The sequence below is a fragment of the Micromys minutus genome, assembly GCF_963924665.1.
Source record: "Micromys minutus genome assembly, chromosome: 2".
Lineage (NCBI taxonomy): Eukaryota > Metazoa > Chordata > Mammalia > Rodentia > Muridae > Micromys > Micromys minutus.
The window spans coordinates 92,752,312-92,771,292 of record NC_137971.1 but is presented as its reverse complement, the minus strand read 5'-3'; the positions used below and the strand labels follow the sequence as shown (position 1 = coordinate 92,771,292).

The 18,981-nt window shown below is 40.3% G+C and overlaps 1 protein-coding gene across 1 annotated transcript; it reads right to left on the bottom strand.

The window, feature by feature from the left end:
- Positions 1 to 17,589: 17,589 nt before the first annotated feature.
- Positions 17,590 to 18,600, bottom strand: LOC308416535 (olfactory receptor 52E8-like; the record flags this gene model as incomplete). The annotated part of the gene is made up of 1 exon (XM_080911556.1): positions 17,590 to 18,600. One exon carries the CDS (start codon positions 18,598 to 18,600, stop codon positions 17,590 to 17,592), a length of 1,011 nt encoding a protein of 336 aa, XP_080767682.1.
- Positions 18,601 to 18,981: the final 381 nt, after the last annotated feature.

The window sequence follows — 18,981 nt, the reverse complement described above, 5'->3', positions numbered from 1 at the left end:
TTGTCATCTATTATACAAAAGTCAACTTAGGGGGAAAAATGTTCTGTTGAGAGTTCAGAGACAAAACTTTGAAGACATTATATCTAATGTTAACATCTACCCGTCTCTGCCCCAGGATGAAATCTCATTAGCATAAAATCTACAGTTTCATTCATTTAGTCCAGGGTTGCGTAGGGTTGTCATCCAAGAACATCCGTCATTCCAAATAGAAACTCTTCATAACTACTCATCTTTATATCTTTATGAATATGTATTCCAGGACCTCATAGACTGCAGTATCTGTCCTTGGATGTCTTGCATGATCTCTAGATACATGACGGTATAATGTGCTGTCTCTCCATCTATGCACACCTCATATCCGTCTTGTGAATGGGAACATAATGACTGCCGGGAACACCGGTGCACACATACCCACTGAATTCCTGCTTTTAGGTTTGATCGTTCTCTACAGCAGAGAATTGCTGGACTATATAACTGTGTGTTTGACTTTGAGGAACTCTATTGACAGCACCGTTGTATTTCTATACAAGTACTAAAAGGCTTCACTCTTGTCTTCATACCCTTAAAACACTTGCTTTTCATATTTTTGATAAAGCCCCTATGTGTTTGAGTGGGGAATTTACTGACCTTGTAGATTGAATTGTTTCATCAAACCTGAGGTTTTGGCCATTTTTTTTTTTTTTTTTTTTTTTAAATAATCATTCTGCTCTCCCAGTGCCCCCCCACACCCATTTTTAGAACTCATAATAAATCTCCTGCTTCACATAATAGTGGCTGTGTATGGCCTTTGGAGTTGTCCCCTCTCCATCTTCTGCTCCCTAAACTCAGTGATTATGATTTTTTTTCTGGTTTTATTGGATAAATTTTATTTCCATTACGAATGTTACCCCCTTTCCCATATCCCCTATACTCTCACCCCTTCCCCTGCTTCTCTGAGGGTGTTCACCCATTCACCACCCTGACATTCCTCCACACTGCAGCATCAAGCCTTGGCAGGAACAAGAGCTTCTCCCACTGATGTACAAGGCCAGTCTACTACATATGCAGCTGGAGCCATGGGTCTGTTCATGTGTGCTCTTTGGATAGTGCTGTGATCCCTGGGAGCTCTGTTTGGTTGGTATTATTATTCTTATTTTTTTCCTTTTTACTTGAACAACTTTATTTTAAAAAAACAGATAAATGTACAGATTTTAAAAGCATTTTTGCATAAGAGTATATGAACATGTTTTTGTCAGTACTTGATTTTTTTTAACGGTTTAATAGTATGCATTAAAATCTTACTAGTAACAATGAACATAAAGTACATGTAAAACAAGATGTAACCTGAAAATAGTCAAAGTTTTCTTGTAAAGATTAAGCACAATTTTCTTTCTTTTTTTTTTTTTTTTTTTGGCCTTTGTTTTTCTTGAACTTCATATAGTTTGTGAGTTGGTTATGGGTGTTCAGAGCTTTCTGGGGTTAGTATCCAATTATCAGTGACTGCATATTATGTCTGTTCTTTTGTGACTGGGTTATCTCACTAAGGATGATATTCTCTAGATGCATCTATTAAGAATTTCATAAAGTCATTGCTTCTGATAGCTGAGTAGTACTCCATTGTGTAAATATATCATAATTTTTTTTATCCATTCATCTACTGAAGGACATCTGGGTTCTTTCCAGCTTCTGGCTATTATAAATAGGGCTGCTGTGAACATTGTGGTGCATGTGTCTTTGTTGTATGTTGGAGTGTCTCTGGGGTATATGCCCAGAAGTGGAATAACTGGGTCTTCATGTCCAATTTTCTGAGGAACGGCCAGACTGATTTCCAGAGTGGTTGTACCAGTTTACAAACCCACCAACAGTGGAAAAGTGTTCCTCTTTCTCCACATCCTTGCCAGCATCTGCTGTCATCTGAGTTTTTGATCTTAGCCATTCTGACTGGTGTGAGGTGAAATCTCAGGGTTGTTTTGATTGGCATTTCCCTGATGGCTAAGGACGTCCAGCACTTCCTTAGATGCTTCTCAGCCATTCAATATTTCTCAATTGAGAACTTTTTGTTTAGCTCTGTACCCCATTTTTAAATAGGGTTGTTTGATTCTCTGGTATCTAACTTCTTGGGTTCTTTGTATACCTTGAATATTAGGCCTCTATCAGATGTGGGGTTGGTAAAGATCTTTTCCCAATCTCTTGGCTGCTGTTTTGTTTTCTTGACAATGTCCTTAGCCTTACAGAAACTTTGCAATCTCATTAAGTCCCATTTGTCAATCTTTGACCTTAGAGCACAAGCCATTGGTGTTCTGTTCAGGAAATTTTCTCCTGTGCCTATGTGTTCTAAGGTTTTCCCTACTTTCTCTTCTAATAGTTTCAGTATTCCTAGTTTAATGTAGAGATCTTTGATCCACTTGCACTTGAGCTTTGTACTAAGAGATAAGAAAGGGTCTATTTTCATTCTTCTGCATGCTGAGTGCTAGTTGAACCAACACCATATGTTGAAGAGGATGTCCTTTTTCCATTGAATGTTTACAGCTCCTTTGTCAAAAATCAAGTTACGATATGTGTGAGGGTTCATTTCTAGATCTTCTATTCTATTCCATTGATTCACATGCCTATTTCTGTACCAGTACCATGCGGTTTTTAACACAATTGCCTTGTAATATAGCTTGAGGTCAGGGATGGTGATTCCCACAGATGTTTTCTTGTTGTTGAGGATGGATTGAAATATTCTAGGTCTTTTGTTATTCCAGATGAAATTGCACATTGCTCTTTCCAACTCTATGAAGAATTGGGTTGGTATTTTGATGGGGATTGCATTGAATCTGTAGATTGCTTTTGGTAAGATGGCCATTTTTACAATGTTGATTCTTCTAATCCATGAGCATGGGAGATCTTTCCATTTTCTGAGATCTTCCTCAATTTCCTTCTTCAGAGATTTGAAGTTCTTGTTATACAGGTTCTTCACTTGCTTTGTTAGAGTCACACCAAGGTATTTCATATTGTTTGTGACTATTGTGAAGGGTATCTTTTCCCTAATTTCTTTCTGCACATGTTTGTTCTTTGAGTAGAGGAAGGCTACTGATTTGTTTGCATTAATTTTATATCCAGCCACTTTGCTGAACTTGTTTATCAGCTGTAGGAGTTCTCTGGTGGAATTTGTCGGGTCACTCAAGTACACTATCGTGTCATCTGCAAATAGTGATGTTTTTACTTCTTCCTTTCCAATTTGTATTCCTTTGATTTCCTTTTGCTGTCTAATTGCATCAGCCAGGACTTCCAGTACTATGTTGCATAGGTAGGGGGAAAGTGGGCAGCCTTGACTAGTCCCTGATTTTAGTGAGATTGCTTCAAGTTTCTTACCATTAAGTTTGATGTTGGCTATTGGTTTGCTGTATATTGCTTTCATTATGTTTAGGTATGGGCCTTGGATTCCTGTTCTTTCCAAGACTTTTAACATGAAGGGGTGTTGAATTTTGTCAAATGCTTTCTCAGCATCTAGTGAGATGACCATGTGTTTTTTTCTTTGAGTTTGTTTATATAGTGGATTACATTGATGGATTTCCTTATATTAAACCATCCCTGCATCCCAGGGATGAAGCCTACTTGATCATGGTGAATGATGGTTTTGATGTGTTCTTGGATTTGGTTTGCAAGGATTTTGTTGAGTACTTTTGCATCAATGTTCATAAGTGAGATTGGTCTGAAGTTCTCTTTCCTTGTAGGGTCTTTGTGTGCTTTAGGAACAAGGGTTATTGTGCCCTCGAAAAAGATGAGTTAGGTAGTATTCCATCTGACGCTATTTTGTGGAATAGTTTGGAGAGCATTGGTATTAGGTCGTCAATAAATGTCTGATAGAGTTCTGCACTGAACCCATTTGGACCTGGGCATTTTTGGTTGGGAGGCTTTTGATGACTTCTATTTCTTTAGGTGTTATTCGATTATTTAGATGGTTTACCTGGTCCTGGTTTAACTTCAGTATCTGATATCTGTCTAGGAATTCATCCATTTCCTCCAGATTTTGCAGCTTTGTTGAGTATAGGCTTTTGTAGTAGGATCTGATGATTTTGAATTTCCTCAGTTTCACTTGTTATGTCTCCACTTTCCTTTCTGATGTTGTTAATTTGGATACTCTCTCTTTGCCCTCTAGTTAGTCTGGCCAAGGGTTTATCAATCATGTTAATTTTCTCAAAGAACCAGCTCTTGATTTTGTTGATTTTTTCAATGGTTCTTTTTGTTTCTATTTGGTCTATTTCTGCCCTAATTTTGATTATTTCTTGCCATCTACTGTTTTTGGGTATATCTGCTTCCTTTTGTTCTAGGGCTTTCAACTGTGCTGTCAAGTTGCTGATATATGCTCTCTCCAGTTTCTTTTTGGAAGCACTCAGAGCTATGAGTTTTTTTCTCAGTGCTGCTTTATTTGCATCCCAAGGTTTGGGTATATTGTGTTTCATTCTCATTATATTTTAGAAAATCCTTAATTTCTTTCTTTATTTCTTCTTTGACCATGCTATCGTTTAATAGAGCATTGTTTAGTTTCCATGTGTATATGGGCTTTTTGCTGTCTTTGTTGTTATTAAAGACCAGCCTTAGTCCATGGTGATCTGATAGGATGCATGGGAATATTTCAATCTTCTTATATCTATTGAGGCTTGTTTTGTTACCGATTATATGGTCAATTTTGGAGAAGGTGCATGTGGTGCTGAGAAGAAGGTGTATTCTTTTGATTTAGGAGGAAATGTTCTGTAGATGTCTATTAATTCCAATTGGTTCATAACCTCTGCTAGTTTCACTGCGTTCTTGTTCAGTTTGTTTCCATGATCTGTCCATTGATGAGAGTGGGGTGTTGAGGTCTCCCATTATTATTGTGTGGGATGCAATGTATTTTTTGAGCTTTAGTAGGGTTTCTTTTATGAATATGGATGCTCTTGTATTTGGAGCATATATGTTAAGGATTGAGAGTTCCTCCTGAAAAATTTTCCCTGTAATGAATAAAAAGTGTCCTTCCTGATCTTTTTTGATAACTTCTGGTTGAAAATCTACTTTATTCGATATTAGAATGGCTACTCCAGCTTGTGTCTTGGGGCCATTTGCTTGGAAGGTTTTTTCCCAGCCTTTTACTCTGAGATAGTGTCTGTCTTTGTCTCCGAGATGAGTTTCCTATATGCAGCAAAATGCAGGATTCTGTTTATGTGTCCAGTCTGATAGCCTATGTCTTTTTATTTGGTAATTGAGCCTGTTTATGTTAACAGATATTAAGAAATAGTGGTTTCCATTTCCTGCTATTTTTGCTTTTAGAGGTAGAATTGTGCCTATGTGTCTTTCTTCTTTTGGTTTTCTTGCTTAGGTATTTTCTTGTTTTTACTAGGATGTAGTTTCCATCCTGTATTGGGTTTTCCACCTATAATTTCTAGAGTGGTTACCAGCTTGCAATCCTACCAACAATGGAGGAGTGTTCCTCTTTCTCCACATCCTCACTAGCATCTGCTGTCATCTGAGTTTTTGATCTTAGCCATTCTGACTGGTGTGAGGTGAAATCTCAGAGTTGTTTGGATTTGCATTTCTTTCATGACTAAGAATGATGAACATTTCTTTAGGTGCTTCTCAGCCACTTGATATTCCTCAGTTTAGCTTTGTACCCCATTTAAAAAAATAGGGTTAAGTGATTCTCTTGAGTTCTTTGTATATATTGGATATTAACCCTCTATCAGATGTAGGATTGGTAAAGATCTTCTTCCAATCTGTTGGTGGCAGTTTTGTTTTAATGACAGTGTCCTTTGCCTTATAGAAGTTTTGCAATTTTATGAGGTCCCATTTATTGATTCTTGATTTTGGACCATAAGCCATAGGTGTTCTGTTCAGGAAAATTTCCCCAGTGCCGATGTCTTCAAGGCTCTTCCCTACTTTTTCTTCTATTAGTTTTAGTGTATCTGGTTTTATGTGGAGATCCTTGATCCACTTGTACTTGAGCTTTGTACAAGGAGATAATTATGAATCAATTTGCATTCTTCTACACGCTGAACCAACAAATAGAACAGCACCATTTGTTGAACACGCTATCTTTTTTTCCACTGAATGGTTATAGCTCCTTTGTCAAGTGTCCTTAGGTGGGCTCATTTCTGGATCTTCAATTCTATTCCATTGATCTACCTTCTTGTCTTTATACCAATACCATACAGTTTTTAATGACTATTGCTTTGTAATACAGCTTGAGGTCAGGGTCGGTGATTCCCTCAGAAGTTCTTTTATTGTTGAGAATAATTTTTGCTATCCTGAGTTTTTTGTTATTCCAAGTAAATTTGCAAATTGCCTTTTCTAACTCTATGAAGAATTGAGTTGGAATTTTGATGGGGATTCCATTAAATCTATAGATTGCTTTTGGCAAAATGGCCATTTTTTACTATATTAATCCTGCCAATCCATGAGCATGGGAGATCTTTCCATCTTCTAAGATCTTCAATTCCTATCTTCAGAGACTTGAAGTTTTTATCATATAGATCTTTTACTTGCTTGGTTAGGGTCACCTTAAGGTATTTTATATTCTTTGTGACTATTGTGAAGGGTGTCGTTTCCCTAATTTCTTTCTCAGCCTGCCTATCCTTTGAGTAGAGGAAGGCTACTGATTTGTTGGAGATAATTTTATATCCAGCCACTTTGCTGTCATTTATCAGCTGTAGGAGTTCTCTGGTGGAATTTTTTGGGGTCACTTAAGTATGCTATCATATCATCTGCAAATAGTGATATTTTGACTTCTTTCCAATTTGTATCCCTTTGCGCCCCCCCCCCCAATTTCTCTGACTAGGATTTCTAATACTATATTGAATAAGTAGGGGGAGAGTGGGCAGCCTTGTCTAGTTTCTGATTTTAATGGGATTGCTTCAAGTTTCTCTCCATTTAGTTTGATGCTGGCTACTGGTTGGCTGTATATTGCTTCTATGTTTAGCTATGGGCCTTGGATTCCTAATATTTCCAAGACTTTTAACATCAAGGGGTGTTGAATTTTGACAAAGGCTTTCTCAGCATCTGATGATATTTTCATGTGTGTTTTTTTCCCTTTGAGTTTGTTTATATAGTGGATTATGTTGATGGATTTCTGTATATTAAACCATCCCTGCATCCCTGGGATGAAGCCTGCTTGCTCATGATGGATAATCGTTTTGATATGTTCTTGGATTTGGTTTTTGAGAATTTCATTGAGTGTTTTCATATTGATATTCATAAGGGAAATGGTCTGAAGTTTTCATTCTTTGTTGGATCTTTGGTTTAGATATAAGTGTAATTGTGGCTTCATAGAAGGAATTTGGTAGTGTTTCTTCTGTTTCTATTTTGTGGAATAGTTTGTAGAATATTGGTATTAGGTCTTCAATGAAGGTTTGATAGAATCCTGGACTAAACCCATCAGGTCCTTGGCTTTTTTTTTTTTTTTTTTTGGTTGGAAACTTTTGATGACTGCTTCTAATTCATTAGGGATTATGGGACTGTTTAGATGGTTTATCTGATTCTGATTTAACATTGGTACCTGGTATTTGTCTAGAAAATTGTGCATTTTGTCCAGATTTTCTAGTTTTGTTGAGTATAGGCTTTTGTAGTTGGATGTGATGATTTTTTAAATTTCCTCAGTTTCTGTTGTTATATCGCTTTTCATTTTTGATTTTGTTAATTTGAATACTGTCTCTTTGTCCTCTGATTAGTCTGGCTAAGGGGTTTCTATCTTGTTGGTTTTTTCAATGAACCAACTCCTGGTTTTGTTGATTCTTTGTATAGTTTTTTTCATTTCTACTTGGTTGATTTCAGCCCTGAGCTTGATTATTTCCTGCCATCTACTCCTCTTGGGTGCATTTGCTTCTTTTTGTTTTAGAGCTTTTCGGTGAGCTGTCAATTTGCTAGTTTATGCTCTCTCCAGTTTCTTTTTGGAGGCACTTAGAGCTATGAGTTTTCCTCTTAGCACTGCTTTCGTTGTGTTCCATAAGTTTGGGTAGGTTGTGCCTTCATTTTCATTAAATTCTAAAAAGTCTTTAATTTCTTTCTTTATTTCTTCCTTGACCAAGTTATCATTGAGTAGCACATTGTTCAGCTTTCATGTGTATGTGGGTTTTCTCTCATCTTTGTTGTTATTGAAGACCAGTATTAGTTCGTGGTGATCTGATAGGATTCATGGGGTTAGTTCAACCTTCTTGTATCTGTTGATATCTGTTTTGTGACCAACTATATGGTCAATTTTGGAGAAGGTACCGTGAAGTGCTGAGAAGAATGTACATTCTTTTGTTTTAGGATGAAATGTTCAATAGATATCTGTTACTTCCATTTGATTCATAACTTCTGTTAGTTTTACTGTGTCTCTGTTTACTTTGTGTTTCCATGATGAGAGTTGAGTGTTGAAGTCTCCCACTATTATTGTGCAAGGTGCAATGTGTGCTTTGAGCTTTAGTAGGGTTTCTTTTATGAATGTAGGTGCCCTTGAGTTTCAAACATAGATATTCAGAATTGAGATTTCATCTTGGATTTTTTTTTTTTTTTTTTTTTTTTTTTTTTTTTTTTGAGGAGTATGAAGTGTCTTTTCTTATCTTTTAAAATAACTTTTGGTTGAAAATTGATTTTTTTTGATATTAGAATGGCTACTCCAGCTTGTTTCTTGGGACTATTTGCTTGGAAAAATTTTAGCCTTTTACTCTAAGGTAGTGACTGTCTTTGTCATTGAAGTGTGTTTCCTGTATGCAGCAAAATGTAGTGTCCTCCCTATGTACCAAGTCTGTTAGTCTGTGTCTTTTTATTGGGGTATTAAGTCAATTGATGTTGAAAGATATTAGGGACCAGTGTTGTTGTTTCCTGTTGTATTTGTTGTTACAGGTGGAATTATGTTTGTGTGGCTGTCTTCTTTTGGGTTAATTGAAAGAAGATTACTTTCTTGCTTTTTCTAGGGTTTGGTTTCCCTCCTTGTCTTGAAATTCTTCATCTATTATCCTTTGTAGAGCTGGATTTATGGAAAGATATTAATTCAGTTTTGTCATGGAATATCTTGGTTTCTCCATCTATGTTAATTGAAAGTTTTGCTGGATATAGTAGTCTGGGCTGGCATTTGTGGTCTCTTTGGATCTGTATGACGTCTTCCTAGGATCTTTTAGTTTTCGTAGTCTCTGCTGAGAAATCTGGTGTGATCGTGATAGGTCTGCTTTTGTATGTTATTTGACCCTTTTCCATTACTGCTTTTAATATTCTTTCTTTGTTTTGTGCACTTGCTATTTTGACTATCATATATGACTTGAGGAATTTCTTTTCTGGTCCAATCTATTCAGAGTTCTGAACGCTTCTTATATGTTTATGGTCATCTCTTTCTTTAGGTTAGGGAAGTTTTCTTCTGTAATTTTGTTGAAGATATTTACTGATCCTTTAAGTTGAGAATCTTCCCTCTCTTTTATACCTATTATCCTCAGGTTTGTGTCCTGGATATCCTGGATGTTTTGAGTTAGGACCTTTTTGCATTTTGCATTTTCTTTGATTGTTGTGTCAATATTTTCTATGGTATCTTCTGTCCCTGAGATTCTCTCTTCCATCTCTTGTATTCTGTTGGTTTTACTTGTGTCTATGAGTCCTGATCTTTTTCTTAGGTTTATCAATCTCCAGGATGGTCTTCATTTGTGATTTCTTTATTGTTTCTATTTCTGTTTTTTAGAACCTGGGTGGTTTTCTTCAATTCCTTCACCTATTTGCTCATGTTTTTTTGTAATTCTCTAAGGGCTTCTACCTGTTTACGTGTTTTGTCTTGTATGTCTTTAAGGGAGTTATTTATGACCTTCTTAAAGTTCTCTAACATCATCATGAGTTGTGATTTCAAATCAGAGTCTTGCCTTTCCAGTGTGTTGGGGTCTCCAGGACTTGCTGTGGTGGGGGAACTGGGTTCTGATGATGCCATGTGGCCTTGGTTTCTGTTGCTTAGGTTCTTAGACTTGCCTCTCGCCATCTGCTTTTCTCTGGTGTTAACTGGTCTTGCTGATTCTGACAGTGGCTTGGCCCTCCTGTAAACCTGTGTATCAGCACTACTGAGGGACCAGTTCTCTTCCAGCAGGGTCTGGGTAGAGATAGCTGTAGCACAGGGCCAGCTCTGGGCACAGGCGGAAACCATAGGATCCTGTTCCAGACTGCTCCTCCGTTCTTGTGTGCTGAGTGCTCCGGGAAGGATCCTCTTGGGACAGGAATTTGAGCCTCCCCCGTGCTCTCAGATGTATCAGCACTTCTGTGAGACCAGTTCTCTCCCAGCAGGGTCTGGGTACAGAGTGCTCTGGCACAAGGTCAGCTCCCTAGTTTTGATTTTTTTTCAATCCTTAAGTTTCCGATTCTTGCTCATGCCTACTGTTTAATTTCTCAGTGAATATTTCCTGAATTTGATGTGTTTTTTAAAATCATTTTTACCTGTGTTGATAGTCTGATGTTAATAATTGCTTTCATTTACTTAATTTGCCCCTGTTTTCCATTCACTTTTAGTCTGTTTAAGACAGCTGTTTTGTTTTGTTTTCCTTTGAGACTGTAGTCTCATGAAGCTTAGCTGGCTTCAAACTTCTGAAGTAGGTGAGGATATCCTTGAGTCTGACCTTCCTGCCTATGGCTCCTGAGAATGGGGTTGCTGGTATATGCCACAACAGCTGGTTTATGCAATGCTGGGAATCCCACTCAGGGATTCTTGATCTCTGCCTATAGAGCTACATCTCTGGCTTGAGGCAGTGATAATGTGTTGGGCCAGTATGGCCAAGATCTTGGTTTCTTGAGAAAGTTTCTGCTTGTTTTCTGTAACTGGCAGAGTTGAGACTGACTTGTGACGAGTCTATTTGCAGATCAGATTCTCGGGCTTTACTGCTTTGTTTATCATGGAAGGCTGTAACTGTGTGTGGGTGGTCACGGTAGTCTCTGTTTCGTTAGCACATATTTGGATTATGTTTGGGTGAATGTTTCCTTGAAGTTCTAGAACTATCCTAGTCACCCTCATAGGCAAAGTATGCTTGGTTACCTTAAAGGACAACAGAGCCAAGGCCATAGTCTGCTCTTTGTCTGTAGAGATCTGTGGTTGGGTCAGTTAATTAGGGAGTTCCAAGAAACTAGAGAGATGTGAAGGCTGTTTCTCATTTGACCAGTATGAGCAGAAATGCTTGGGGTCAAGGAAATAGTCTAATTTGAATTCTGTAAGTGGTGATAGTTCACCACCCAGCTTCCAGGTTTACTCAAGTTTATAGGTCCAGAGTCTTTGGATGAAGGGGAGCTCACATTCCCTTGAGTTAACTCTTTCTTCCTTGCCTTTTATAGAGTGATGTGCATGGCCTTGGTAGGGCCAGCCGACATGGGCCTCCATGAATGTCGATTGCTGTTGTGGGCATAAGGCTTGTTTGTATAATAATGTTCATATTTTCATGTTTCTCCAAGGAATGTCCTGAGTCCATGATAATCACAGACTACATGAGTCTGGCTGGCAAAGATGTGGCTAATTTCTCAGCAAAATGGTAAATGCTGGGACCTTCAGGACAGCCCTTAAGGCTGTGGAAAAGAACTCTAAAAACATGGGTTTCAAAAAATATTTCTCGGGCTGGAGATGGCTCAGTGGTTAAAAGCAATGACTGCTCTTCCTGAGGTCCTGAGTTCAAATCTCAGCAATCACATGGTGGCTCACAACCATCTGTAATGAGATCTGATGCCCTCTTCTGGTGCGCATATTATTATACATATGTTAAATAAATAAATCTCTTAAAAATATATCTCTCAACTATGCAAAATGAAATAATGAGTTGTGTAAGGGGCTTCACAATTCTAAAGAAACAGAGGCAGATGCACTATGAGGCAGCTGTCAGAAAGATACTAAGGAAGAGAGATTTAGGGAGTCATGACCATAAGGCAAGATCTCACCCAGCATAGTGTGGTTTGTTTGTTTGTTTATACTTACAAATGTGGGCAGGTTTCTGAGTTCAGGGTCAGCCTGGGACAGAGCTAATTTAGGTCCAGGTGTAGTTGGGATGGTAATCTCAGACACATACGGAGAGCAGTCAGGCAAGCAGAACAGAGGCTGCCAGCTTTGACCCACGAGTTGTTTGCTTTGCTCTCAAACACCCCTTTTCTCAGGAACCCGGCCACGCTGAGGCTGGACCTTGGCAGTGTTGTACCCTGGGAAAAGGAAATAAACACTTCAGAGATCACTGGCCCTTAGCGTTAAACCACAGCATCACTATGGTCTCTAGGTAGATCTAGGGTTATGGAGGTCAGGTCATTATGAAGTTAACTGGGTTTTGTCCCAGAGTCTGGAAAGGGTTCCCAGAGCCATCCTGTGGTTATTTCTTCAGTTCTAGGATGCATGACTGTAGAGTCCTGCAACTTGCAGAGTCCCTGCCTCGTCCTGTGACGACTGAGTGAGGATTGCTCTGCTAGGAAAAAGCAAAGGTTAGCCACTCAGGAAATGGTAAAGCAAAGGCAATTGCATCCTGGAAGGATTAGTGTCACCATCAGTTTGGTGATTTCTACATCTTCATTCGACTCGACCTAATCAGCCTGTGTGAAAACCAAGAGAATGCAATGGATTATGTTAAACTGGGTGGTGACTACATTCAGATGATGTATTTTTTTGCTTGGATAAATTATCCCCTGGTAAACGGTTACTGATTTGAAGACAGAAGTCTTCCCCCTTAATCTTAGTAAAGGCCACCAGAAGCATGTTTGCTTTTAGCTGACAGGAGCAGCGACATATTTTCACTGACCTTTAGAATATTTTACTGATTATTATAAATTACTATTATTTATTTTCGACAGGGTCTCCATGTTGTCCTGGCTGTCCCCGAACTTGCTATGATCAGGCTGGCTTAAAATCCTGCCTTTGCCTCCCAAGTGCTTGGATAAAAGGCATGCACCACCATGTCCAGCCTTAAAGTTTTTTTTAAAAAAAATTATGTGTAGGCACGTGTGTCGGTGTCAGGGTGTGTGCACATAGTTCAGCTGCCCATGGAGGCCAGATGAAGCCATCAGGTCTCAAGCTGATCTTGAGCTGGAATAATAGTCACCTGATGTGAGTGCTGAGAACTCGGGTCTCCTACAAGGGCTCTTAACCACTGAGTCATCTCTCCAGCCTGTAATAGTAAATATTTTTAAAATCCCAGCACAGGGTTTCTTCTCACCTTTTACTGTTTATGTTTCCAGATCACACACACACACACACACACACACACACACACACACACACACACAGAGCCTTATATTTTTAATATACCTTAAGCACCATAATAGCTGGGCAGCTACCTAACCTCCATGCTGTTAGAACCTACCTTCTTTCCATAACCATTACTGTGTTTCACCTGGGCTGCTCTTTGCTCCAGTTAGGCAGCCCTCTGGACCATGTTCTCTGAGCCCCCTAGCCCATGATGGTTCTCCCGCTTCTCTCTTGTGGCAGCTCTCCTCCCTCTTGCATGTTCTTACTTTCACAGGGCGACTTCCTCTCTCTCCTCCTGCCTTGTGGTCTCTAGTCAGGGAAACTTAAAACCAGACTGTGTCTCTTCTTCCCAGCTATTGGCTGCTTGTATCTTTATTCACCAATCAGAATTAACAGGGACAGGGTTCCTCAGACTACGTACAGACTCCAAATCTTGGAGGCCAGCCCTTAGCATTACAATAAACAGTAAAAGACAAAACCTCAACACTAGCCCTTCATCTTGTTTTCAGGTATACAGATTCATCAGCTCTGTGTCGTAATTTAGTTCCCACAGGACTTCAGTTAGCCTTTCCTTCTACAAGACATGATATTGCAGATTGGAGTGGTATTTGTAATGTATGAGGAAGAGGTAGACTATTTTAGATTTATTGGTATGTCTATGTGCCAAGGGCCATGCAGGGGGAAGGACAAATGGCTTTAGAACTCATGGAGTGCAGCCCATGGGTTACCACAGCCACAATAGGTGAGCCTCAGTGTGGCATGACCCAAGGACCATGTGTCCTGAGGACTGCATGCTGTTTGCTGTCCTCCTGATCTAAGAATTTTACGAAAGCTCTAAGGAACTTCCAGCCCCTCACTGGACAGTGTCTCTGGAAATCACAATACTAATGTTTGATCTCTCTCAGGAATTGCTGCTGAGGCAGATGAATGGTTCAATCACAGCCCTAGGAAAGAACTTAGAGATGTGGATTGTCAACAGTGACCACCACCCTTAGAAAACATTTGGAAAAAATAAAGTTCTTAGTGGAGCAAAGTTGAGATGTTTTTTTCTACTGGCTCCGATGTAAAAAATATTAGGCAGCCATGTGAAGTTGAGAAAGGCACAATCTTAACAGTTAAGCCAGGAACCCTTTGTGGTCAGGGAACAAGAACAGTGGCCACACTGGCTGACACAATCCTCACTGAGGCCGGGCTGGTGATAATTGATTTCTTATACTCATTTTTGTTCTAGGCTTCTTGATATGATTTGCTAAGATTTGATGCTGAATAGATATGCATTTTGAGGATCTAGGATAGGTATGGTTGACTCTTATATAAAAGTTTAGATTTCTGATTCTTTTAATACTTTTACAAGATTACTTTTAAAGATAAATAATAAAGTGATTAATCCTTTCTTAGTAACCACGAATTGCTGCCTGCCAATAAGAGAAACTAGCTGAGAAAACTACCTTTTTTTGCTTATACTTTGATAATCTATAACAAGCTGTTTAGTTACAAATGTATGTGGGTTTGGGGGAATAATCTATTTTCTCTACTTGTACACCATAATGTTATTTTTTTTGTAAAGGTATTGGAGAACACACTGTTTTTTCATAATCATTTACTAGAAGAAAGTTAACACATTGTAATTTTAAATTGCTTGAAAAAAATTGCTGGAATATATAAGCTATGGAAGAAAGAATAAAGTGTGGGGCTGGGACACTGTTTCTCCATCCATTAACTCTGTGTGTATGTGAGGTTTGTGCAAATGGGAGCTGGAACATTGTTCCTTCCATCCATCAATGGTATGTGTGTGTGTGTGTGTGTGTGTGTGTATTGTGTGTGTGTGTGTGTGTGTGTGTGTGTTGTGTGTGTGTGTGTGTGTATGTATGTATGTATGTATGTATGTATGTATGTGTGTGTATGTATGTATGTATGTATGTATGTATGTGTGTGTGTGTGTGTATATTTATGTATGTTTAAAGTTTGTGTGAATGATGGCTGGATCATCCATCAACTATGTTTTATGTGTAAGGTTTGTATGGTGAGTTGGAACATTGTTCATTCCACCCATCAACTTTGTGTACATATGTATATATGTAAAGCTTATCTGGGTGTGTGTTAGAGTTTGCTCCATCCACCAATTGTCTGTCTGTCTGTGTGAATTGTTTGGAGCCTGCTTGCTGGAGGCTCTAACCATTCTATGTGTAAATGTGTATATGTCTGTAAGTCTATATGCATATATGCATGTATGTATGTATACATGTATGTTTTTGTGTATGAAGTTATTGGACTCTGCCTTTTATTTTATCCTCTCTCTCTCTCTCTCTCTCTCTCTCTCTCTCTCTCTGTGTGTGTGTGTGTGTGTGTGTGTGTGTGTGTGTGTGTGAATTTTCCTTTTCTTTTTCTTGTTTGAAGGAGTTAGCTTCTCTAATTGATGGCTGCCTCAGTTTACCCTCTAGTGCTAAAGCTGGTCTTTGACATCTATGGGCAGGAAATAAATCTGATAAAAATTCACAGGTCTTCAACATTAGTGAAATTTCCCAGGATCCTATGATAAGAGGTAAAGAATAAATTGTGCCAGACCTCTCTCACAATCAAGAAAAGGGTAAAACATCTAACTAGGCTTCTGGATTTGGGAGGCGAAATACTCAGTTTGGATGTGCCAGTCTAACCCGATGACTGAGTAACTGGGATTTGTTTTAAATGTGGCCAGGAGCAAAGGAAGGCTCTGCGTGAGACCACGGATGCAGTACACATTGCTGTGCTCCGTGTGCTCTGGGATCCAGCAAATCCAAAGATGAGCCTGAAGTCACAGAGACAGAGGTTAACTGCAGCCTTTGGCGGGATGCTGGGATGAACCACAGCAGAGGATCTGGATTTGGGTGTGAAATCCTATTACATTTGGGTGTATATTCTTTTGAGAAACAGCTTTTGGCCTGGTGGAGAGCCTAAGTAGACACTGGACACTTAACTGTGGGTCACCAAGTTGCCATCATAAATTGCATATGACAAGTGGGCTGTTGTCCAACTCGACAAACCGCAAACTTGAGCATGCACAGCATTTTGTCACTGAATGGAAGGACTGTGTACAACACTGGACTTGAGCAAGCACTGAAGGTACAAGCTGCATGAAATGATTCCCAAGTCATGGTCCCCGCTCCTGCTACGCTAACTTCTCCTTCCCAGTCCACACCTATAGCTTCCTCTGGTCTGGTAACAGAGGAAGAGGGGGACAACAGTCCTGCTTGGTTTGCAGGTGGGTCTGTGTAGTATTCAGGCACATTTCTGGGACATAAATAAAGGGCATTTCTAGATGACAGGAGGCTGTGGAAGCAACAGAGTTACTCTATTATTTTAAATAGAGAGAGTCTTACTGTGTTGCTCAGGCTGGTCTTCAACTCCTTGATTGGGGCTCTATAGGGTGTAAGATCATTGGGGCTCTATAGGGTGTAAGATCATTGTGGCTCTATAGGGTAGGCTCTACTCTGGTCTTTGGATCTGTACTGGTTATTTATTTATTTATTTTTTGTCAGCTTGACACGAGCCAGGATCATCTGGAAAGAGGTAAGCTCAACTGAGAAAATGCCTTCATCAGATTGGACTGTGGGCAAGTCTTTGGGCATTTTCTTGATTAATGGTTGATGGGGGAGGGGCACAGCTCATTGTGGGTGGTGTACTGCAAGCTGAGCAAGCCATGGAAAGCCGTAAGCAGTGTTCCTCCACGGTCCCTAGGTTTTGGCTTTTGTCCCTGCCTTGCCCTCCCTCTCTGAGGGACTGTAAGCTAAGCCAGATGACCCTTTTCCCTGCTCAGGCTGCTCTGCACTCTGGTGTTCATCACAGCAAGAGAAACTATGAAGACTGTCAGACCAGAACCCAGGGCAGATCTGGCCTGATCGTCCTTTAGACGGAGGCTCCTGGGTATGACTTGAACTATTGGTGTGGTCTAAATGACATCTGGGGTTATCTGAGTCTCTGTGCTTGTGTTCAATTTGGAATCTCAGGCAAAAGCTTTCTTTCCCTCGTGTTCAGGACTGATAGGTCTCTAGGATTAGCCTCAAGTCTGTCAGGCATATCGATCACATGGAAATTCAGGTCAAATCTTAGGCTATATTTGAGAGGGACAGCCATAGGGAGGACTGGGACTTTGTTTGCTTCAAACAGGGGTTGGGGGAAGATTATGGTCTGTTTGATTTGCTTTGCATCTCCCGGTGAAGCTGTAGCTATCTTTAAATGATGAGCGTTTTTATGAATTGGAAAGAAGACGAAATGACCTGGGTAAATACAAGCAGTTCTACTGGGGGGAGGGCGCTAAGTAACAAAATGTTCAGCAGTCACAGCAGCACTAAGATGATGCCATTGAGCCGTAACCTGCTCAGGACACGCCCAGCCTCTTAGTACAGACCGTTCACTTCTTGTTCTCACAGGGCACAGCCCCAGCTCCTCAAGTTGAAAACACCCCCTTACCCTGGTAACTCCCTCTCCCCTCCCCCAATCTGTGACTTCTCTCTGCTGTCTTGGGGTGACTGCATTCCACAGAACAGTTTCTCTATGTGTTGCCGGATCTCCTTAGTTCTCACCCCATAAATGAGAGGATTCAAGGCCCCTGGGAGGAGCAGGTATATGGCACTGAGTAGGTTCTGAACATCTTGAGACACTGTCTTGGCCACTCGAAAGACAATGGAAGTGGAAAGGCCAGAAAGGTAGATGGTGAGGATGACCAGTAAGTGGGAGACACAGGTGTTCAAGGCTTTGGCTCGGGCTCCTCCAGAAGAGATCCGGAAGGCGGCATAGATGACCCGGGTATAGGACGTTCCCAATAAGGCCAGATCAAAAGTCACGGTGACCAACCGCATAGCCAGTCCCAACCGGTTGTTGAAGGTGAGGTCTCCACAAGCTATGCTCAGCAGTGCAATGTACTCGCAGGCGAAGTGTCTTATGACGGATGTCTTGCAGAATCGAGCTTTCGCAGTTAGTACCACTAGGGGCACTGCCACTCCTAGGCTCCGTGTCAGCGCGAAAGTGGCCATGAGGCCCAGTAAGTGTGAGGTCATCAGGTCAGTATAGCGGAGAGGGTGGCAAATGGCCACATAGCGATCTAGAGCCATGGCCAGCAGGAGGTTGTAGTCCAGAAGGAGCGTAAAGTAGATAAAGAACATTTGCGCTAGGCAGCCACGGAGTGAGATGGGATTAGCATAATGCACGAAGCCTTCTAGCATCTTAGGCATCACGGCTGTGGAGGCGCAGATGTTGACAGCCAAGAGAAGAGCAATGAGTACGTACATGGGCTGATGCAGACTCCTCTGGGCCACCACTGTATGAATGACTAAGACATTGGCAGAAATGATGGACACATAGAGAAAGGAAAGAGGCAGGACCAGAAGGGGTCTCCATTCCCGCAATCCAGGGAAGCCCACCAAGACGAAGCTGCTGTAGGAAAAGTTGAAGATACTGGTATTTCCATCCTCACCCATTGACTTTGGTCTTGTGCTGGCACCAGGAGAGAGAATCAGGGGCTGTCAGAACAAAATGGTTATTTTAGGAGCCTGAGGCTCACATGATGGAAATCTACCTGGTGCGTGTGTGTGTGTGTGTGTGTGTGTGTGTGTGTGTGTGTGTGTGTGTGTGTGTTTGGAGCAGACACGTACAACGTCAGATGTTTAGGGAGCTACACAGATGAATAAGACATCAAGACATTCCTTGTGCTCAGAGAGCTCCTGGATTTCCTGTGTAAAATATAAATGTACAAGATACTTATTTTAGGATGTTATTGGTGTTTTATTGTTGAGTGAAATATAGCAAACAAAATTAGATGTGGTATATGAGAGTGGGAAAACAATGTTCAGAGATAAAAC